At 45.8% G+C, this 23,774-nt stretch overlaps 3 protein-coding genes across 4 annotated transcripts in view; all 3 read right to left on the bottom strand.

The window, feature by feature from the left end:
- The window catches only part of LOC148722798 (uncharacterized), a 69,611-nt gene that overhangs the window by 10,687 nt on the left and 35,150 nt on the right, over positions 1-23,774 (bottom strand). The window lies entirely within an intron of this gene.
- The window catches only part of LOC148722799 (uncharacterized), a 69,956-nt gene that overhangs the window by 44,985 nt on the left and 1,197 nt on the right, over positions 1-23,774 (bottom strand). Inside the window, 4 exon segments of the mRNA XM_088732353.1 lie at positions 2,560-5,170; positions 5,296-10,335; positions 16,651-20,735; positions 21,378-22,409. Coding sequence (XP_088588479.1) covers positions 4,562-5,170; positions 5,296-10,335; positions 16,651-20,735; positions 21,378-22,338 — 10,695 coding nt within the window. The 5' untranslated portion in view covers positions 22,339-22,409 and the 3' untranslated portion in view covers positions 2,560-4,561.
- LOC148722800 (uncharacterized) lies at positions 10,896-12,090 on the bottom strand. The gene has a single exon (XM_088732344.1). The coding sequence runs from the start codon at positions 12,064-12,066 to the stop codon at positions 10,996-10,998; it is 1,071 nt and encodes a 356-aa protein (XP_088588470.1). The 5' UTR covers positions 12,067-12,090; the 3' UTR covers positions 10,896-10,995.

Raw genomic sequence — 23,774 nt, 5'->3', positions numbered from 1 at the left:
CGGTCTGTCGGTAAAGCTAGGTTGTTCTTTTTCGGTCGTTTGTGATGTTTATGTCGTGAATGAGTCGTTTGTATGGGGCAGGTAGTTGTTGACATCTGTTTAGGGGAGTCTGTTCTAAGTTAGTAAACCAGCTTTCCAGAGTCAGTCGTTGAAAATAGTCAGTGCTGTAGGTTAGGCATTGCGCAGAGTCCCAGTCAATGTTGTGGTTGGTAAGTCGATGGTGTTCAGCAATGTGATTGCTGACATCACCTTTCCTCGTCGCCCGTCTGTGTTCAGTCAGTCTTGTTGTGAGGTTTCTGCCAGTCTCACCGATGTAGGAGGCTTGGCAGTCGGAACAATTGATCTTATAAATCGTTCCCTGTCTGTTCCTCGGTTCGTCTTTGTCTTTAACGTTGGTTAGTAACTGACGTAGTGTGGTGATGGGTTTGTGGGCGACGCGGATATTGAAGGGTAGTAAGATGCGCGAGATGTTTTCAGACATACCTTTTATGTACGGTATGGTTGCTGTAGTCGTAGGGGTTGCGGTGTCGTTTGTTTCGGTAGTGGTAGTGGGTCGGTGAGTGTTTCGTCGGATGAAGTCGTTGTTGTAGTTTTTCTTCGTAAAAACACGGTGAAGGTATTTGTTCTCGTCGGATAAGCTGTCTGTCGAGTCACATACTAGTTGTGCGCGTCGTGTTAGAGTTCTGATACTTGTGGCTTTGTGTGATGTAGGGTTGTAGGATGACTCGTCTAGTAATCTGTCGGTGTGTGTCGGTTTCCTGTAAACTGTCGTTCGTAATGAGTTGTCGTTGTGGCTTACCAGGCAGTCTAGAAAAAAGACTCTGAAAAAAGTTTGAAGTAATTTTGAGTCCGGGCACAGAACAAGTTTGATCAGGGTCAACGATATATTCCAGAACTTCAGAGAGTCGAAGAGAGAGAACTTTTGAGCATAACTTATAATCAACGTTTAAGAGGGAAATCGGACGCCAATTTTTCAGATTCTTACGATCTCCTTTCTAAAAAATAACGCGTGTGTTGCTCATCTTCATGGAATCACACATCTCTCCGGTTTGGTAGCATGCATTTAAGACTTGACATAAATGTGGAGCTAAACGATCCCAAAATCTAGCGTAGAATTCAACCGAAAGTCCATCAGGGCCAGGCGATTTATTCCTATTCATATTTTTCATAGCGAGAGTAACTTCGTCAAGCGTGATCTCGCCTTCACAAGATGACGCCTGATCAAAAGTTAATTTCCGTGATAGAGAGGATAAAAGATCTTCTTGAAGAGCAGCATCTATCGGTTCTTCGGAAAAGAGCTGAGTGTAGAAATCGATATGAACTTTTTCAATCTCTTCTTGGGAGGAGACTTCGACACCGGTAGAATCATAAACCGAAGAGATGTGGGATCGTTGAGCTTTAATTCTTTGTAAATTAAAAAAGTACCGACTGGGGCGTTCGCCTTCCTCTAGCCATTCTGCTCTACTACGAATAATGATTCCTTCGACTTGTTTAGTTCGAAGGGCTTTCAAACGACATTCGGTGTCAGAAATTAAAGGGATAACGGAATTTTCTCCGTCAACTAAACGTTGACGAAGACGGATCAATTTGTTCGTCAAAATTACCTGGTCTCTTTGCAATTGTCTTCGCTTTTTACGGGAAAAGGAGATCGTTTCTTCTTTAATAGACTGTTTTAAAAACTCCCACCAATCTTGGAGACACGGAAAACAAGATAAAAAACGTACATGATCATCGATTAGTTTCTCTATAGTAGCGCAAAAATCCTTATTGTTCAAAAGAGAGTTGTTAAAACAACAAACGCCTGGACCGCGTTTTACAGCGGTGGTAATATCAAAGGTAAGAAAAACAAAATCGTGGTCGGATATCGAACAAGGCCGAATGTCACACTTAACGTTGGGTGATAATAAATCTTTCGAAATTAAAAACTTGTCAAGTCTACTCCCAATTGACCGTGGAATTAAACCACGTAAATTCTCTTGATCTTGGATGCAAATTTCGCCAAACATCTGAAAGCGCGAAATCACTTTTTAAAGATTCGTAGTCTTTGTGTATAGAGATATTCCCACCAAATTTATCGAGAGCGTTGTCGTAACAATTGAAATCTCCTCCGATGATAGTCGCAGGGGAGGGAATGAAAAATGCATGAATCGAAACAAAAAAACTTTTCCGTTCGGTAGGATTGGTAGCAGCGTAGATATTGACTAGATTAATATCAAAGTCGTTGCACCTGATCAAAACACTGACAATACGACCTTGTGAGTCCTTCTTCCAAGATACGATTTCGTTTGAGCATTTCGAAAAAATCAAGGTGACGACACCACCCTGTTTCCCGGAGGCAGGGGACCAAAAGCTACGGCCCAGCCATCTACGGGATAGAGATTTGATAGTAGATTCAGAATGAATTAACGTTTCTTGTACAAAACAAACATCACAGTTGGACTTCTCGATCAAATCAAACAAGAAATTGTAGGTAAGGGAGTTTGCTAGCCCCCTTGCATTAATAGTTAAGAGTTTGAAATAACTTGGAAAAGAGACTCACTTTAAAAAGTAAAAACTTACTTGGACTTTTTAGAGTGTCTATTTTTTCCTTTTTTCTTTTCCGTGGGGGTAGTTTCCTTTCGACTTGGAGATACATCGGATGATTTTCTTTTGAGATCGTAGGTGGTTTCCATGTCATTTTCGGTTTCAAGGGTAAATGAAGCTGTGGTAGGAAGAGGTACCGATGAGCGTGGCCTTCCGGTGGTGAGCGTAGGTGTAGTAGGTTTACGAATGCAGGCAAGGGACAGATCAGGCAAGCGAGCAGGTGTGCGACGGGATGACGGCTTGATGGATTTGGGAGCAATGAAACCATGAGGATCCAGAATCGGGGAATCGGAAGAGACGGATGACGGTTGAGAAGATTGTTCGGAGAGATTGTGCGAGGGCAGTTCGGATTGAGAGTGTTGCTGTTCAGGTTGAGAGTGTTGCGAAGGTTGTTCTGGTTTAGAATGTTGTTGTTGAGTGGAAAGACCCAAGAGTAATCACAATTGATCCCCAAGTGGCCTTCCTCTTTACAAATACAGCATAGAACGGGGCGTTGACACTCTGACGCCTCGTGACCAATGCCTTCGCAATTGAAGCAAATCTTGTTGGGGCAGCCATTAGCACAGTGTCCAGAACAATTACATTTGCGGCAAGTGGGAACTTGGCTATTACGTCGCAGGAAGATCTGAAACTTTCCAAATCTCAGGAAACTAGGGATAGGTTTAAAAACCCGAACACGGTAGTATCGAAAGCCATTGTAATTAGCGGGAGCATAAGAATGCTTACCTCTCCGGTAGTGTAACACTTCACAGTACGGTGCTAGGCGTTTAATTATCGCCAAATCTGATAGTTCAAAGGGCGCCTCGTACATGGTGAGAAATATTAACGTTTTGTCAACATCTTGTAGGGCGTAGTTTTCTGAACCAAGTTTTAGAGAATTGAAGCTTAAAAACCTGTCTTTGGCGGTCTCAGACTTGAAAGTCACGACGACTTCCCCATTAAGTTTTCGTTGGAGGCATTGTATGTCAGTAAATTCAATGTTCAGCACCGAAAAAACGTCGAAAACGGAACGAGCAGTCGCTGATTTAGACGGTGTAAAGAAAGCGGTTCTCGGCCGCTACGGCACGTTGTTTTAAATAAAAGCAGAAACACGCTTCTTTGGCACATCATTTCCAATATTTCCAGAGGTACGTGCAGCTCTCGACGCATATGATTCTCCATTTACGATCGACGAGTCTTCAATGGTTCCATCGACAACTACGTTTTGTCTGATGTTAAGTGCTCGCTTGTGTGACTCAGCGGCTGAGGTGTAATCTTTAAGTGCATATTGGGTAACCCCAAGCTTATGGTAGCTAATAGCAGTCTTCTCATGTTCTTCACCATATACCTTTTGTCTGATGTTAAGTGCTCGCTTGTGTGACTCTGCGGCTGAGGTGTAATCTTTAAGTGCATATTGGGTAACCCCCAGCTCATGTTAGCTGTCAGCAGTCTTCTCATGTTCTTCCCCCCAATACCTTTTGTCTGATGTTAAGTGCTCCCTTGTGTGACTCTGCGGCAGAGGTGTAATCTTTAAGTGCATATTAGGTAACCCCCAGCTCATGGTAGCTGTCAGCAGTCTTTTCATGTTCTTCCCCCAATACCTTTTGTCTGATGTTAAGTGCTCGCTTGTGTGACTCTGCGGCTGAGGTGTAATCTTTAAGTGCATATTGGGTAGCCCCCAGCTCATGGTAGCTGTCAGCAGTCTTCTCATGTTCTTCACCATCTACCTTTTGTCTCATGTTAGGTGCTCGTTTGTGTGACTCTGCGGATGAGGTGTAATCTTTAAGTGCATATTGGGTAACCCCAGCTTATAGTAGTTATCAGCAGTCTTCTCATGTTCTTCCCCCAATACCTTTTGTCTGATGTTAAGTGCTCGCTTGTGTGACTCTGCGGCTGAGGTGTCATCTTTAAGTGCATATTGGGTAACCCCCAGATTATAGTAGCTATTACCGGTCACCTCATGTTTTTCACCTAATACCTTTTGTCTGATGTTAAGTGCTCACTTGTGTGACTCTGCGGCTGAGGTGTAGTCTCCAAGTGTACATTGGGTAACACCCAGGTTATAGTAGCTGTCAGCCGTTCTCTCATGTTCTTCACCCAATACCTTTTGTCTGATGTTAAGTGCTCGCTTGTGTGACTCAGCGGCTGAGGTGTAATCTTTAAGTGCATATTGGGTAACCCCCAGGCTATAATAGCTGTCAGCAGTCCTCTCATCTTCTTCATCCAATACCTTTTGTCTGATGTTAAGTGCTCGCTTGTGTGACTCTGTGGCTGAGGTGTAATCTCCAAGTGTACATTGGGTAACACCCAGGTTATAGTAGCTGTCAGCCGTTCTCTCATGTTCTTCACCTAATACCTTTTGTCTGATGTTAAGTGATCGCTTGTGTGACTCAGCAGCTGAGGTGTAATCTCCAAGTGTACATTGGGTAACACCCAGGTTATAGTAGCTGTCAGCCGTTCTCTCATGTTCTTCCCCCAATACCTTTTGTCTGATGTTAAGTGCTCGCTTGTGTGACTCAGCAGCTGAGGTGTAATCTTTAAGTGCATATTGGGTAACCCCAAGCTTATGGTAGCTATTACCAGTCTTCTCATGTTCTTCACCATCTACCTTTTGTCTCATGTTAGGTGCTCGTTTGTGTGACTCTGCGGATGAGGTGTAATCTTTAAGTGCATATTGGGTAACCCAAGCTTATAGTAGCTATCAGCAGTCTTCTCATGTTCTTCCCCCAATACCTTTTGTCTGATGTTAAGTGCTCGCTTGTGTGACTCTGCGGCTGAGGTGTAATCTTGAAGTGCATATTGGGTAACCCCCAGCTCATGGTAGCTGTCAGCAGTCTTCTCATGTTCTTCCCCCAATACCTTTTGTCTGATGTTAAGTGCTCGCTTGTGTGACTCTGCGGCTGAGGTGTAATCTTGAAGTGCATATTGGGTAACCCCCAGCTCATGGTAGCTGTCAGCAGTCTTCTCATGTTCTTCCCCCAATACCTTTTGTCTGATGTTAAGTGCTCGCTTGTGTGACTCTGCGGCTGAGTTGTAATCTCCAAGTGTACATTGGGTGACACCCAGGTTATAGTAGCTGTCAGCCGTCCTCTTATGTTCTTCACCTAATACCTTTTGTCTGATGTTAAGTGCTCGCTTGTGTGACTCTGCGGCTGAGCTGTAATCTCCAAGTGTACATTGGGTGACACCCAGGTTATAGTAGCTGTCAGCCGTCCTCTTATGTTCTTCACCTAATACCTTTTGTTTGATGTTAAGTGCTCGCTTGTGTGACTCTGCGGCTGAGCTGTAATCTCCAAGTGTACATTGGGTGACACCCAGGTTATGGTAGCTGTCAGCCGTCCTCTTATGTTCTTCACCTAATACCTTTTGTCTGATGTTAAGTGCTCGCTTGTGTGACTCTGCGGCTGAGCTGTAATCTCCAAGTGTACATTGGGTGACACCCAGGTTATAGTAGCTGTCAGCCGTTCTCTCATGTTCCTCACCCAATACCTTTTGTCTGATGTTAAGTGCTCGCTTGTGTGACTCAGCGGCTGAGGTGTCATCTTTAAGTTCATATTGGGTAACCCCCAGGCTATAATAGCTGTCAGCACTCCTCTCATCTTCTTCATCCAATACCTTTTGTCTGATGTTAAGTGCTCGCTTGTGCGACTCTGCGGCTGAGGTGAAATCTCCAAGTGTACATTGGGTAACACCCAGGTTATAGTAGCTGTCAACCGTTCTCTCATGTTCTTCACCCAATACCTTTTGTCTGATGTTAAGTGCTCGCTTGTGTGACTCTGCAGCTGAGATGTAATCTCCAAGTTCATATTGGGTAACCCCCAGGTTATAATAGCTGTCAGCCGTCCTCTTATGTTCTTCACCTAATACCTTTTGTCTGATGTTAAGTGCTCGCTTGTGTGACTCTGCGGCTGAGCTGTAATCTCCAAGTGTACATTGGGTGACACCCAGGTTAAAGTAGCTGTCAGCCGTCCTCTTATGTTCTTCACCTAATACCTTTTGTCTGATGTTAAGTGCTCGCTTGTGTGACTCTGCAGCTGAGATGTAATCTCCAAGTGTACATTGGGTGACACCCAGGTTATAGTAGCTGTCAGCCGTCCTCTTATGTTCTTCACCTAATACCTTTTGTCTGATGTTAAGTGCTCGCTTGTGTGACTCTGCGGCTGAGGTGTAATCTTTAAGTGCATATTGGGTAGCCCCCAGCTCATGGTAGCTGTCAGCAGTCTTTTCATGTTCTTCACCCAATACCTTTTGTCTGATGTTAAGTTCTCGCTTGTGTGACTCAGTGGCTGAGGTGTCATCTTTAGGTTCATATTGGGTAACCCCCAGGCTATAATAGCGTTCAGCAGTCCTCTTATGTTCTTCACCTAATACCTCTTGTCTGATGTTAAGTGCTCGCTTGTGTGACTCTTCGGCTGAGGTGTAATCTTTAAGTGCATATTGGGTAACCCCCAGGCTATAATAGCTGTTAGCAGTCCTCTCATGTTCTTCACCCAATACCTTTTGTTTGATATTAAGTGCTCTCTTGAGTGACTCTGCGGCTGAGGTGTAATCTTTAAGTGCATATTGGGTAACCCCCAGCTCACGGTAGCTGTCAGCAGTCTTTTCATGTTCTTCACCCAATATCTTTTCTGTGATGTTAAGTGCTCGCTTGTGTGACTCTGCGGCTGAGGTGTAATCTTTAAGTGCATATTGGGTAACCCCCAGCTCACGGTAGCTGTTAGCAGTCTTTTCATGTTCTTCACCCAATATCTTTTGTCTGATGTTAAGTGCTCGCTTGTGTGACTCTGCGGCTGAGGTGTAATCTTTAAGTGCATATTGGGTAACCCCCAGCTCACGGTGGCTGTCAGCAGTCTTTTCATGTTCTTCACCCAATACCTTTTGTCTGATGTTAAGTGCTCGCTTGTGTGACTCTGCGGCTGAGATGTCATCTTTAAGTGCATATTGGGTAACCCCCAGATTAAAGTAGCTATTAGCAGTCACCTCATGTTCTTCACCTAATACCTCTTGTCTGATGTTAAGTGCTCGCTTGTGTGACTCAGCGGCTGATGTGTACTCTTTAAGTGCATATTGGGTAACCCCCAGGCTATAATAGCTGTTAGCAGTCCTCTCATGTTCTTCACGCAATACCTTTTGCCTGATATTAAGTGCTCGCTTGGGTGACTCTGCGGCTGAGGTGTAATCTCCAAGTGTACATTGGGTAACACCCAGGTTATAGTAGCTGTCAGCCGTCCTCTCATGTTCTTGACCCAATACCTTTTGTCTGATGTTAAGTGCTCGCTTGTGTGACTCAGTGGCTGAGGTGTCATCTTTAGGTTCATATTGGGTAACCCCCAGGCTATAATAGCTTTCAGCAGTCCTCTCATCTTCCTCATCCAATACCTTTTGTCTGATGTTAAGTGCTCGCTTGTGTGACTCTGCGGCTGAGGTGTAATCTCCAAGTGTACATTGGGTGACACCCAGGTTATAGTAGCTGTCAGCCGTCGTCTCATGTTCTTCACCCAATACCTTTTGTCTGATGTTAAGTGCTCGCTTGTGTGACTCTTCGGCTGAGGTGTAATCTTTAAGTGCATATTGGGTAACCCCCAGCTCATGGTAGCTGTCAGCAGTCTTTTCATGTTCTTCACCCAATACCTTTTGTCTGATGTTAAGTGCTCGCTTGTGTGACTCTTCGGCTGAGGTGTAATCTTTAAGTGCATATTGGGTAACCCCCAGGCTATAGTAGCTATCAGCGGTCTCCTCATGTTCTTCGCCCAATACCTTTTGTCTGATGTTAAGTGCTTGCTTGTCTGACTCTTCGGCTGAGGTGTAATCTTTAAGTGCATATTGGGTAGCCCCCAGGCTATAGTAGCTATCAGCGGTCTCCTCATGTTCTTCGCCCAATACCTTTTGTCTGATGTTAAGTGCTCGCTTGTGTGACTCTTCGGCTGAGGTGTAATCTTTAAGTGCATATTGGGTAACCCCCAGATTAAAGTAGCTATTAGCAGTCACCTCATGTTCTTCACCTAATACCTCTTGTCTGATGTTAAGTGCTCGCTTGTGTGACTCAGCGGTTGATGTGTACTCTTTAAGTGCATATTGGGTAACCCCCAGGCTATAATAGCTGTTAGCAGTCCTCTCATGTTCTTCACGCAATACCTTTTGCCTGATATTAAGTGCTCGCTTGGGTGACTCTGCGGCTGAGGTGTAATCTCCAAGTGTACATTGGGTAACACCCAGGTTATAGTAGCTGTCAGCCGTCCTCTCATGTTCTTGACCCAATACCTTTTGTCTGATGTTAAGTGCTCGCTTGTGTGACTCAGTGGCTGAGGTGTCATCTTTAGGTTCATATTGGGTAACCCCCAGGCTATAATAGCTTTCAGCAGTCCTCTCATCTTCCTCATCCAATACCTTTTGTCTGATGTTAAGTGCTCGCTTGTGTGACTCTGCGGCTGAGGTGTAATCTCCAAGTGTACATTGGGTGACACCCAGGTTATAGTAGCTGTCAGCCGTCGTCTCATGTTCTTCACCCAATACATTTTGTCTGATGTTAAGTGCTCGCTTGTGTGACTCTTCGGCTGAGGTGTAATCTTTAAGTGTATATTGGGTAACCCCCAGCTCATGGTAGCTGTCAGCAGTCTTTTCATGTTCTTCACCCAATACCTTTTGTCTGATGTTAAGTGCTCGCTTGTGTGACTCTTCGGCTGAGGTGTAATCTTTAAGTGCATATTGGGTAACCCCCAGGCTATAGTAGCTATCAGCGGTCTCCTCATGTTCTTCGCCCAATACCTTTTGTCTGATGTTAAGTGCTTGCTTGTCTGACTCTTCGGCTGAGGTGTAATCTTTAAGTGCATATTGGGTAGCCCCCAGGCTATAGTAGCTATCAGCGGTCTCCTCATGTTCTTCGCCCAATACCTTTTGTCTGATGTTAAGTGCTCGCTTGTGTGACTCTTCGGCTGAGGTGTAATCTTTAAGTGCATATTGGGTAACCCCCAGATTAAAGTAGCTATTAGCAGTCACCTCATGTTCTTCACCTAATACCTCTTGTCTGATGTTAAGTGCTCGCTTGTGTGACTCAGCGGCTGATGTGTACTCTTTAAGTGCATATTGGGTAACCCCCAGGCTATAATAGCTGTTAGCAGTCCTCTCATGTTCTTCACGCAATACCTTTTGCCTGATATTAAGTGCTCGCTTGGGTGACTCTGCGGCTGAGGTGTAATCTCCAAGTGTACATTGGGTAACACCCAGGTTATAGTAGCTGTCAGCCGTCCTCTCATGTTCTTGACCCAATACCTTTTGTCTGATGTTAAGTGCTCGCTTGTGTGACTCAGTGGCTGAGGTGTCATCTTTAGGTTCATATTGGGTAACCCCCAGGCTATAATAGCTTTCAGCAGTCCTCTCATCTTCCTCATCCAATACCTTTTGTCTGATGTTAAGTGCTCGCTTGTGTGACTCTGCGGCTGAGGTGTAATCTCCAAGTGTACATTGGGTGACACCCAGGTTATAGTAGCTGTCAGCCGTCGTCTCATGTTCTTCACCCAATACCTTTTGTCTGATGTTAAGTGCTCGCTTGTGTGACTCTTCGGCTGAGGTGTAATCTTTAAGTGCATATTGGGTAACCCCCAGCTCATGGTAGCTGTCAGCAGTCTTTTCATGTTCTTCACCCAATACCTTTTGTCTGATGTTAAGTGCTCGCTTGTGTGACTCTTCGGCTGAGGTGTAATCTTTAAGTGCATATTGGGTAACCCCCAGGCTATAGTAGCTATCAGCGGTCTCCTCATGTTCTTCGCCCAATACCTTTTGTCTGATGTTAAGTGCTTGCTTGTCTGACTCTTCGGCTGAGGTGTAGTCTTTAAGTGCATATTGGGTAGCCCCCAGGCTATAGTAGCTATCAGCGGTCTCCTCATGTTCTTCGCCCAATACCTTTTGTCTGATGTTAAGTGCTCGCTTGTTTTTTTATGTTTAAGGCGGACGGCCAGGCTCCCGTGAGGGCGGTGCAATGCCTGCCGACCTAAATGTCTAATCCAAACCCGCCGCCAGAGTGCAAGGGCTTGAGGGTTGGGACCGCCATAAATGGAGGGCCCACCAGGACGCCAAACTCGCTGGGGGATCGAACCCCACCTCCCAGCTTAATCACACACTTTCAAAGATTAAACTCCCATGCTCAGATTAGTGATAATGGTTAGTCAAAGCACCAAAATACCACACTCACGCATACCCGCTGACACACTTACCTACCACAGTAGGGACAAAAGCAAACAAAAACATGGACAAAACATGAATAGAACAGAACCACTGTGCAGTACACCAATGAAGGAGACCCAGCACAAGTGGCTACATGACAGACACAACAGGACTGAAACGGAACAAAACCCCTGTGCAGTACACCAATGAAGGAGACCCAGCACAAAAGGCAACATGACGGACACAGGAACACACGGGGGAGAAGGGGGAGAACTAAAGATTGAAGACCAGAGAGTTGCCTGAGACAGAAGCAATAACGCCACGAGCGCACCACTGTCTGTGGAAGAAGCGACGACGTCTGCTAGATTTGCACCGCCTGAAGGCTAGAGGTAGGTAAAACTTCAAGCGGGCTTTAATGGACGCAATCACCGCAACGGCACCAGGACGAACATTACGGAACCGGTAATCGTTCCTACACAACCAAATACAGTACTTAGAAACATTAAGAAGGTAGACGAAACCCCAAGGGACAGAAATCAATTCACTCGTCTTAAACCCGAAAAGAACATGACGTAAAAGAATGACAGGACTCATAGGGGAGAAAACGAACAACAAAGACTGGACCCAGGAGAGAACACTCTGAGCAAGCGGACAATAGTAAAACAGATGCTCAAGTGACTCAACCTGGGGACCGCAAAAACAGAACGGAGAAACCGACAAACCAAAAAGAGAGAGGCGCCGAGCGGTGTACAGAACGCCATGCGCAATCTTCCAGTTAAGGTCGGTGACACGACGATCCAGGTCGAACATAGACAGGGTACGCCACGTGGCAGGCCAATCAAGATTAGGGAATTGAAGTTCATACTTGTACACACAACGGGGCTGGACCATGTTCTCAGAAAGGAGATACAAATAGCATGACTTAGAAGACATGCTGACAACAGGGGAACAGACCAAAGGAGACGAAGAAGCATAAACAAGGCAATCCCTGGACGTGGCAAAAGACCCATCAAGTTTCCGCCACGCTAGGATCAGAGACTGGTAGAATGGTGGCAAGGCTCTAGAGTCAACAGAAAAAGGGCGGGAAAACGCAACGAGAGGAGAGACACCAAGGACAGACTGAAACCAAAACGACATCAGTGAGACCCAACTGGAGGGAGAGGAGGCAAACCTCCTCACCCATTGACCCAGAAGAGCCCACACCTTGAAGCGAACACTGACCACTGAAAAACCACCAAAAAGAGCTGGCTGCACTACTGCAGCGCGGGCGACGAGCTCCCGCTTGCCAGACCAAAAGAATGAAAACACAAGTCGAGTAAGCTCCGTCTCCACCCAAGCCGGCATGTGGATGAGTGACGCCACATACCAGACCCGGGAGAGGGCGAGAGCATTAATAACGAGAGCCCTGCCGCGAAAGGTCAGAACACGTGAACGCCAGGATTTGAGAACATGGTCCACCGCAGAAATGCGCGGGCGCCAATTATCCTCTTCCAGGTTACCAGGACCGATAAACACTCCAAGGACCTTGAGTCTCGAAGGTGTCCAATCGAAAGGGACGGGGGAGTCCGTACGGCCCCGCCAGCCGCCCAACCAAAGGCCCTTGGACTTTCAGAAATTGATCTTTGACCCGGACGCCCGCTCATACTGATGATAAACTTCCAGAGCAGCTTTGATCCCATCGTCGGATGTTAAAATTAACGACGTGTCGTCAGCATACTGAGATATGGGGGATAGTGGGGGACACCCCGGGAGGGAAAGGCCAACGATACGGGGGTTGGAGCGAATACTACAGGCAAGGACCTCCGAAACCAAAACGTACAACAGAGGAGACAGGGGACACCCCTGCCGGACACCTCGCGAGAGACCGAAAAACGGTGTCAGATGACCATTTACATTAATGGCACTTTGGACCTGCCTGTAGAACAAGTCTACCCAAGCAATGAATTGGGGGCCGAAACCCATGGTGACAAGGGTAGATCGCAGAAAGCCCCAATCCACCCGGTCGAAGGCCTTTTCTTGGTCGAGGGATAAGATTGCAACCGCGGTGCCCGTAGACTCCGCATAACTCACAACATCACGGAGAAAGGTGACATTCTCCCCTATGAACCGACCCGGCACTCCACACGTCTGGTCCCGGTGCACGACCAGGTGAATGACACGGAGGAGCGGCCAGCAATGGTTCGTGATGCCAGTTTATAGTCGACATTCAACAGCGAAATGGGACGCCAATTCTTTGGATCAAGACGATCCCCCTTTTTAAAAGACAACGAGATCACACCTCTACGCTGAGAGAGAGACAAAGAACCGGAGGAAAAACAGTCGTTAAGAACAGCTACGAGATCAGCACCGACTACGTCCCAGAAACGAAGATAGAACTCCGCTGGAAGGCCATCCAGTCCAGGAGCCTTGTTCCGCTTCATGCCCTTGAGAGCCTCATAGACCTCGAGGGGGGTGAGGAGGCCCTCACAACTATCAGCCCGATCTCGCAGAAGGACAGAAGACAGATTACCCAAAAGAGAAGATTGGATCAAAGTGTCAGTAGGAGAAGCCGTATATAAGTCGGAATAGAAAGAGCCGAGAGTGGCACACAAAGCAACAGAAGAAGAAACAATAGAGCCACCGGGCTCTCTCAGCGCAGAGATGCGGCGGTCGGCAGACCGCTTCTTTTCCAGGCGGAAGAAATAGGCCGAGGAGGACTCACCCTCCTCAACCCACTTAACTCTTGATCGCACTTGAGCACCCTTCGCAACGTAGGTGTCCATAGCTGCCAGATCCGCCAGCGCAGATCTGTAAGGGCCCGCGCAGGAGGTCATGCCAGCATCCAGCTTGGCCCGAAGATGATCGATCAAGCGAACGAGGGCAGCCCTCGATGCAGTTGTTTGAGATGACTTTTTGCGACAGTACCCGATGGTAAGGCCTTTTATCCGTCCTTTCCCGCGGTCCCACCATTTGGCGAGAGAGGGGAAGCCAGGAAGGGTACGACGCCACGAAATCCACTCTTCCCTAACGAGCTGGCAATATTCCGGGTCATCTAACATGGATATGTTCAGTTTCCAGTAGCCTGGCCCAGGTGGGACGACGTCGGGAACAGAGACAGACAGCACTACTGCACTGTGGTCCGAAAAGGGGCAGCAGTACATAGCGCAAGAGGACACCGATGGGAGCCAGGCAAAGGGCACCCCAAACAGATCAATGCGCGACGCCAAACTGCCATCCCACCTGGTCCAGGTGAAACCCGAGGAGGAGGGATGGAGGTAACGCCACACATCCATAACACAACATGCCTCGAAAAGCTGGGCCAGCGAAGAGGAACTGTCTCTGTATGAACTTGCAGGTTCAGAACTACGCCGGTCAAGGGCTCGGTCAAAGACGGCGTTGAAATCCCCAGTAAGCACAGTAGGGACAGATGGATCGACTTTTGAATGGAGGTCATCAAGGAATTTATTCCGCGCAGGGTTGCAGTTAGGGGCATAGACACAGACCACACGGAAGACTTTGCCAAAGAGAGAGAATTCACATTGCAGATAACGACCATCGGCAGACCAGGAGTTTAGAAGAGATAAAGAAGAACGATAGAGAATAACACAACCACACGAGTGAACAGAACCAGGAGCCAACACAGACGAAAAGCCGGACGATGAAAACCACAAAGAACACTCAGCCAGAGTGACACAATGAGTTTCTTGCAGGCAGACAACATCAACCTTCACGGGGAGGGAACGCAACCACTGCAGAAAGCCAAACCTTTTAGACTGGTCCCGCAGACCATTACAGTTTAAGGTAAGGATGGAAAGAGCCATCACTGCGCACAAAAGGGAAGCCATCATGCTTAGGTCTTCTTCTTACCGCCAGAGGACCTCTTGCCAGCCTTACCCAATGCTGCTGCAGATGGTTTTGCAAGCTTCTTACGCCGGGACAAAGCCGACGTAGCCGGAGGTTCTGGATCCGGGTCTTGGGGGGTTGACTCAGAACCAGCGTCCGATGCAGGCCTCTTACGAGTAGCCATGGCCGGAGCTGTATCCATTTCGGAAAGCTCGTCAGCCAGGGCCAAAGAGCTAACATTATTCTTACTGGTACCTTTACCACTAGTAGAGCCTTTTTTGGCATTCTTATCCTCTTTACTATTTACTTTAGCAGGGACCACACTTGCAGTTTCCCCTTTACTAGATAAATTATCAGTAGCGCTACCGTGATTAACGTTAACTACACTAATTGAATTAGGGGCACTGTCAGTACCACCATTTACTTCATTACTAGACACTAGTTCACTATCATTATTTTCAGTTGACCCAGAAGGGGTCTTACCCGAGGCGTCTGCCCCTCTAGTTTGCTCATCATTCGGAGCCTCACTATTTCCTTTACAATTACTGACATTACTCTCTGACCCAATCCGAGGAGAAAGATCAGTATTAGCGCTGGCATTGGTTAGATACTCAGCGAACTCAACCTCTTGTGGGGCACTATCAGCAAGTTGTCTAACAAAACTATTAGCTGCAACAGACAGCATTTGGACTGCCTGGGTAGCATAAGCCTCATCCTCAAAGAGAGGAGCACCCGACACCGAGGCCTGGGTACTAGCCGCTATCCCATCGGCCACAGGGTCACCACTGGCCGGGGGGACGACAGGAATCTGTGCCTGTACCAGTTGGCCGCTGGAGTCCAAAACAGGGGTGCCCAATTCCATGCCTGACACCTGGGAGGCCGCTTCACCCACCAAGGGTTCGGCTTCACTATCACCATCGACAGCGTCTTCGCACTCGATATCACCAGCCGCCTCAGCAGCATCGCCCTCATCAATGTCACCCCCATCATCGCCAGCCTCTTCCTCCCCACCAGCGCTACCAACCGGGGCCCCAGGGGCCACCGGGGGGGCCTGGGGAAGGATCCATGCAGATGTACACTCCCTAGCAAAATGCCCCACCTTGTGGCAGCGGCGGCACTTACCCTTATCAGGGCACTGTTTTGCCGCGTGTCCAACTTGTCTACAAATATCGCATCGCAAAGGCTGGTCACGGTACCACACCTTGCAGCGAATACCCCCGATGGAAATGAAACGAGGGATTTCCTTTTTGACAACCATTTTGACAAGACGGCAGCCAGTAGAGACTGACGGCTTGCCAGGCCACATTTGATGGCGGACAGACTTGATCTCACCATAGCTTGAAAGCGCGTTCTTAACTGATTCCACTGGGCCCTCATAAGGAAACCAGTGGACGACGACCATACTAACTTGAGGGGGTGGTGGGGGGGGGAGAAATGACCTCACATTCGACCCCATTAAGAACCACCGACCCACATTCCTGATAGTGGAACATAGCTAACGCACCCTTTTCATCATCAAAAGTCACCCTGGCAATAAAACCGGGGCACTGCTGGATAGACACAACTTTAGCAACATGCCCAGTTTTCTCTTGGAAGTGGGCATCTATATAACTAATTATTTGTGTGGAACTTGTCCCATTAGGGAACAAATTACAACGTATGTCAATGGTTCTTTGGAAACCAACCATAATTAAGATTTTGTAGTGTCCAAGACTCAACAAGAAACGTGAGTTCGGCCCCACGCAACACAGCCCAAAACTGGATGGGCGACCGAAAAATTTTGTTTCGCCGAAAACACACCGGAAAAATCGGAAAACGCCGAACACCCGGAAACCACGGTCGAAAAAGGCCGAAGAAAGGACCGAAAAAACCCTCCGAAATCGGCACGAAGCCGGAAATCGGCAGGGTTGCCGAAGAAGTCCGAAAAACGCCGAAAGATAAAAAGGCGAAAGAGGACTAAAATCGACCAAAAGACAAATACTCACAAGAGTCCTTGCCCCAAGAGTGATCCTGCGCAGAATCCCAAAGTAGAGTGAATACTGTGGAGGTGAAGGAGTAAATCCTGGGCCTCATCAGTGCAGTCCTCTCATGTTCTTCACCCAATACCTTTTGTTTGATATTAAGTGCTCTCTTGAGTGACTCTGCGGCTGAGGTGTAATCTTTAAGTGCATATTGGGTAACCCCCAGCTCACGGTAGCTGTCAGCAGTCTTTTCATGTTCTTCACCCAATATCTTTTCTGTGATGTTAAGTGCTCGCTTGTGTGACTCTGCGGCTGAGGTGTAATCTTTAAGTGCATATTGGGTAACCCCCAGCTCACGGTAGCTGTTAGCAGTCTTTTCATGTTCTTCACCCAATATCTTTTGTCTGATGTTAAGTGCTCGCTTGTGTGACTCTGCGGCTGAGGTGTAATCTTTAAGTGCATATTGGGTAACCCCCAGCTCACGGTGGCTGTCAGCAGTCTTTTCATGTTCTTCACCCAATACCTTTTGTCTGATGTTAAGTGCTCGCTTGTGTGACTCTGCGGCTGAGATGTCATCTTTAAGTGCATATTGGGTAACCCCCAGATTAAAGTAGCTATTAGCAGTCACCTCATGTTCTTCACCTAATACCTCTTGTCTGATGTTAAGTGCTCGCTTGTGTGACTCAGCGGCTGATGTGTACTCTTTAAGTGCATATTGGGTAACCCCCAGGCTATAATAGCTGTTAGCAGTCCTCTCATGTTCTTCACGCAATACCTTTTGCCTGATATTAAGTGCTCGCTTGGGTGACTCTGCGGCTGAGCTGTAGTCTCCAAGTGTACATTGGGTAACACCCAGGTTATAGTAGCTGTCAGCCGTCCTCTCATGTTCTTGACCCAATACCTTTTGTCTGATGTTAAGTGCTCGCTTGTGTGACTCAGTGGCTGAGGTGTCATCTTTAGGTTCATATTGGGTAACCCCCAGGCTATAATAGCTTTCAGCAGTCCTCTCATCTTCTTCATCCAATACCTTTTGTCTGATGTTAAGTGCTCGCTTGTGTGACTCTGCGGCTGAGGTGTAATCTCCAAGTGTACATTGGGTGACACCCAGGCTATAGTAGCTGTCAGCCGTCGTCTCATGTTCTTCACCCAATACCTTTTGTCTGATGTTAAGTGCTCGCTTGTGTGACTCTGCGGCTGAGGTGTAATCTTTAAGTGCATATTGGGTAACCCCCAGCTCATGGTAGCTGTCAGCAGTCTTTTCATGTTCTTCACCCAATACCTTTTGTCTGATGTTAAGTGCTCGCTTGTGTGACTCTTCGGCTGAGGTGTAATCTTTAAGTGCATATTGGGTAACCCCCAGGCTATAGTAGCTATCAGCGGTCTCCTCATGTTCTTCGCCCAATACCTTTTGTCTGATGTTAAGTGCTTGCTTGTCTGACTCTTCGGCTGAGGTGTAATCTTTAAGTGCATATTGGGTAGCCCCCAGGCTATAGTAGCTATCAGCGGTCTCCTCATGTTCTTCGCCCAATACCTTTTGTCTGATGTTAAGTGCTCGCTTGTGTGACTCTTCGGCTGAGGTGTAATCTTTAAGTGCATATTGGGTAACCCCCAGCTCATGGTAGCTGTTAGCAGTCTTTTCATGTTCTTCACCCAATACCTTTTGTCTGATGTTAAGTGCTCGCTTGTGTGACTCTTCGGCTGAGGTGTAATCTTTAAGTGCATATTGGGTAGCCCCCAGGCTATAGTAGCTATCAGCGGTCTCCTCATGTTCCTCACCCAATACCTTTTGTCTGATGTTAAGTGCTCGCTTGTGTGACTCTGCGGCTGAGGTGTAATCTCCAAGTGTAAATTGGGTAACCCCCAGCTGATTGTAACTGCTAGCGGTCTCCTGGTGTTCTTCTCCAAGCAATTGAATTTCGATGTCGAGTGCACGCTTGTAGGACTCGGCAGCGGCGTTATAATCTCCTAGTGCCCATTTTGATAACCCTAATTCGCAATGTGCATGGGCGGTCTTCCTATCCTCTTCACCGAAGAGTTCCAAGATGATGGTTAGAGCATGTTGTTTTGAACTGACAGCTTCTGAGAAGAGACGCAGGCAAAGTTGATTTTGTCCTAGAAGCGAATACCACTTTGCTAGAGCCTCCTTGTGCATACTTGAGCTGTCGTGTTCCTCGTCCGTTGTCCTTTTTTGTAGTGAACTTAGATGATAGGTTATAAGTTTCTAAGTTAGTGATAAACCGTCCTGATAATTATGCGAATTTTTCAGCATGCTAATGGTGTTTTCTTCAAATTTAAACCAGCCCGGTTTGGTCATTTCATTGGTTGACTCAATGCCTTGAAGCATTTCGAACGGTAACTTGATTGAAAACTCAATGATTTCAGCTGAAGATATTTTTGCAATAGCTTTGCTCACAATATAGGTCACTCCAACTTGAACTGGTTCGTTTCCAAGATTTTCTGTACTTGAGGGTACTCTGTCTTCATTCCCATAATTTGCTTCTCCATCATTGTCCGGAATTACTAATAAATGCATGTCTCCTGCTTCTCTGCATTCTTGCACGGCTCTATCATAGAACGTGGCTGACATCTCGTAATCGCCTTTTACGCATCGATAGAAAATAGCGAGGATTTGAAGTATCATAAGTCTAAGAACTTTGTGTTCAGCAGTTTTGTTCAGAAGGGAAATAGCTTCTTGTAAACTTCTTACTCCATCTTCCGTCTTTCCTACCACAAGCTTATAGATGCCAGAGTAGCACAAGTGTTTGCCTTTCTCTTCTGGACAAATGGTAGCCGTTGAACTTTGAAGTTTACTGGCCTCCGAAAGCAACAACTTTGTTTTTCCACTCTTTCTCCAGGTCATATAGCCGAACGCTTTGGACTGAAGTAGTTGTCTGTGGAGAACACTTCGTCCAAGCTGGCTAGCTGCCTCTATTGCCGATTGAAAAATCTTTTCAAAACTAGGTTCGTTGTTGAAAAAAGCAGTATCAAGAAAAAACTCGGCTTTTGCCAAAACTTGAAAAACTCTGTCCGCTATCTTGCAATCTGAACAACCATCCATCAAACTTTGGACAATGCTTCTTTCATCGTTGAAGAACTCGATCAATGCTTTCATGGAGTGTCCTGTGAGGAACATCTCATTAAGTTTCTCAACAAATCCAATGTAAAATGATAAAAAGGGAGTGTTTGCGTTCAGAATTGTTTCTTTCATGATATGTTCACCCTTGTCTCTTGCAAATGACTGTAAGAGTTTGTGAATGGAGAATTTATCCGAACTGGAGCTTTTATCCAGGAGAGCCCTCCCTTGCAGTCTTCCCAAAACTTTCTTGGTTTCGGTGAACCTCGTTAGTCCTAAAACAGCTGTGGCAATCTTAAGATCAAATTTATCTGGAAGAACACTCAAGGACACTAGTGCTTCTTGGTCATGCGAGGAAAGTCTCTGGAAAGACGATTCAAATAGGGTTTTAAGTCTAGCATCACTGGTAAATTCTGGGTTGTCCAACAATTCGAGTGGGTTATTTTTTGTCCGCATTAAGTCATCAAGATCTGCACTACATTGGGCGGAATCCTCGGGGAGCGACTTACACAACAACCATATCGCTAAGGGCACCTGCCCACATATTTGCACGATTTTTGTTGGGTCAGAAGCGCTCAAATTTGGAACAAGCTTTTCCACTAACTCTTTTGAGGATGAGTTGTCGAGTTCTCCTATTCTGATGGACTTGTGTCCATGTATGGACATATGCAAATAGTCCATTGACTCCCGAGTGGTTAAAAGAAATTTGACCTTTTCGCTACGGTTGAGAATATCTTTCAGCAGATTCACAGTCTCCTCTTTTACATTTGGCTCGCCACATTCAAGCAAATCATCGGCATTATCGAGAATCAACACGCATGGATCCGATAGCCTTTTAAAAATGAAACCAATTTCATCGGCAGGTGTCAAATTCTGATTTTCCGAGTCTCCGGTTCGAAAGTGGCTGAGTAGCTTTGAGGTTAAATCACCCTTTGACTTAAGCCCACGCAGTGAGATAAAGTAGACAGGTAGCCAGCGATTTTGAAGTTGGTGACCAACAACGATTGCGGTAGACGTCTTTCCAAACCCTGGTGACCCCCAGACTGATACGAGACGGGTCGACTCCGAAGTCACGTGACCAATAATCTCTTCACATTCTTTGCCACGGCCAGTAAAGTTGGGAGGAAGATGAAGTCGTAAAGCGCATGGTATAAATCCTACAAGGAAGGTTTGTTTTAGGCAAAAAATATAATTAAAGAAGCGCCTTTGACATGATAATTTAGTATGCACTTAAAATTTGTATTGGTACAAGGGAAAGAAAAAGAAAACACAAAACCGAACAAATACATAACACTCAACTGTGCTCTATTCTGTAGCTTGTGATGGCATTAGCATGGAAGAGGCATCAGTCTAGTAGATTTTATGTTTGTTCTTTTTATGCAGATTTAATCATTTAACATGTGGCGCAAATGCGTTATTCAGTAGTAAAGATTGAAATGAACTTAAAATCCAGTCTTCATGTGACTTCCGGTCTCTTTTTCACAGGTCACCCTCGTTCTTGCGCTGATGAACACCATTGAAATGGATGAATTAGATGATGCAGTATTAATGTGTTATGAAAGTGTATATAAAACCGTAAAATCTTGAGAAAAGAAATTCTGAGTGGTTTTTCACGCAGTTCCCTTTTGCCTCGTAACTAAACTTGTTTTCTCTTGGCATTATGTGCCAAGGAAACAAAACGTCTGTGAAGGAAACTAAATCGTGAGTAATGTGAAAAAAGGTATTAAGCATCACCAAATCGTCAAATTGAACCCTGAAAACGCGTGGTTCAAATTGTGATCAGATCAGCTGTCATTTACCTGGAATTTGCTCCTTCCTTAGGTCTTTCACATCTTGGCTTAACTCGGCAATATTCTCAACAATCCTTCCTTGACTAGCAGCGATTGCCTCTTTCAGGTTCTCGGTGTCTTGTTTTAGCGATTGCTGTAGGTTGTGTAGCTCATCTTTAACATCTTCCCTGACAATTCTGTTTTGAGCTTGAAACTCTGCCAACTTGGTTTCAATCTTTTCGTGGGTAGCAGCATTTTCAGATTCGATTGTTTTCCTTACGTCTTCAGCACCTTCCTGATGAGATTTCTGTATAAGCTGCAAGTCATCCTTAACTTCTCTGAGGAATTCGTTTTCTTTTTGAAGCTCTGTTCTGAAGTCATCTTGTAACTTCCGAACTTTCTCGGTAGGAAAGTCAGACTCAGTCAAACTTCCAACAGCATCAATGGGGCTAGTGCTAACTCCCAGGGCTTTGATCGCGTCTTTAGCGAGTTGAATGTATTGATCGAATGTTTTTTTGTCCAATTCGGATTTATTTAAATGACAGAGTGAATTTCTCAATATTCGAAGCTGATCCATCGCTAATGCAAAGGTTTCTGCTTTATTTCCAGTGGGGCTAACCACAGAAGAATGGAAAGTACCACGTGGTAACTTACAGGGCTTCAAGTATAACTCATGGAGTATCCTGTGATGGCCTTTGCTGTCTGGCAAAGCAAAGGACCGTGCATAGATGGTGGCCTGGAACAGGGCTGTACAATCCCATTCATCATAGGAGAGATGTGTGGGGACCTTGGTTACTCCACCCTCACTACTTAAGAACAAGTTACGTACTGCATTAGAGTCATCCCAGGGCTGGAAACCGGGCAGTGACGCGAAAGTATTGTTCCACATCTGTTTGAAAGCTTGGCGTAATGCCCTGGGGATTTCATTGAGCACGACGAAGGTAAACTTCAGGTAATTCAATTGCTCGTTTGTGAAAGGTTGTAAAGCCATTCTACTCAACGACCACGTCTCGCGGAATCCCGCTCAATTCATCGATTTATTTAAGTCTTCGCCAGTTAAGCCTGATAAAATAAAAAACACACAAAGCTAAATGTTAATTCCATAAGTTCCATGCTATTCATGATGGATGGGTTCTCTTTAAAAATGTTTCCTTTTGATTTTTTAAAGAAAGGTCACTTTACATCTTGCTTTGTGAAGCACTTTGGCTTATCAGTTTGTGAACTATGGCTCCCAACGTGCTTCACGCGCCGGCAGCAGAAGAAGCTCAAGGACTTCAAGAAGGAAGAGAATCTCCAAACGTTCAAGTCTTAGTTCGCGAATGGAAATATTAGATTAGGGATTTTCGATGGAAGTTTCCAGACTATATTCTTTTGCGACCGCAAAATTGCAATTCTATAGTGGACGTTTGGAAGAATGTTATTAATTTAACTGGGCTCCATTACCAGCTGCTTTTCGAAATGTGAGCTCGCAAAGACCACTCGAGAGGGAGCGTCCGAACTAAAGCCAACAACTTAAGCAGATGCTAGTATAGAAGACAAGAGGGCCCGCGACCGAACTGCGTTCTGGCTCAAATGTCGCTTCAATCACATTTCCATGTGATCTCCGGGTGAGAGGATGAAAGTGCTTGCCCTAGAAAACAACTTTCTTTTAGCTGGTCTTTTTTGACGCTGCTTTCCTTTGTTTCGTTTGAGCTTATTTTCTGTGCTATCTTACCTAGGGAATTCCAGGTACTGCCAAAATGCGTTCTTTTGTTCATTGTTGCCTATGTAAAGTCGGAGAGGAACAATTTCTAGTCAAATCCATCGGTTTCTCCGATATAGTAAGGCTATATTACCAACTTCGCGCGAGCAAAGAATTACAGCACCCAGCTTTGCAAGAAAAAAATTCCGAGAAAACAGCAAGAGGTGCGCTGAAGTGTGATACACTCCATGATTACTTCTATCTATGAGAAGTAATTAGGTGTACTTTTTGGTCAAATAGAAGAAAGGAATAGTAAGAAAAGAAATAAGAGAATGAAGTGCGACTCATAGGGATTTGCATCCTTTCATCCTTACAGCAAAAATACAAGAATATAAATTGTATAATTATTAAAAAAATCAGTAGCCTCGAGTTATTGTGGAAGGGTTTATCTTTGAATTCTCAGTCATTCTAGTCCGTATATATGGCTGTAGGGAAAAAATGGACTTGAACTTTTCTCTTCGAAACGCCGCAACCACACGGTAAGACCGCCATTTTGGGAATTGTAAAGATAATGCACCGCAGTCGCGGGCCGCACCACCTGAGCTTTATGCAAGTCCATGGCAGCCTTAAATACTGTCATGAAATAATCTAAGTTTACTCTTTATGCTTCACTTGTCATCACTGTATCGGATCGACAGGGATTTTTCAGGAATGGGAAAATTTATCAGTTTTTCATGCGGTTTTCG

The sequence above is a fragment of the Stylophora pistillata genome, chromosome 9, assembly GCF_964205215.1.
Source record: "Stylophora pistillata chromosome 9, jaStyPist1.2, whole genome shotgun sequence".
Classification (NCBI taxonomy): domain Eukaryota; kingdom Metazoa; phylum Cnidaria; class Anthozoa; order Scleractinia; family Pocilloporidae; genus Stylophora; species Stylophora pistillata.
Note: the sequence above shows the minus strand (reverse complement) of the source record. Positions and strands in the feature narration are given on the sequence as shown.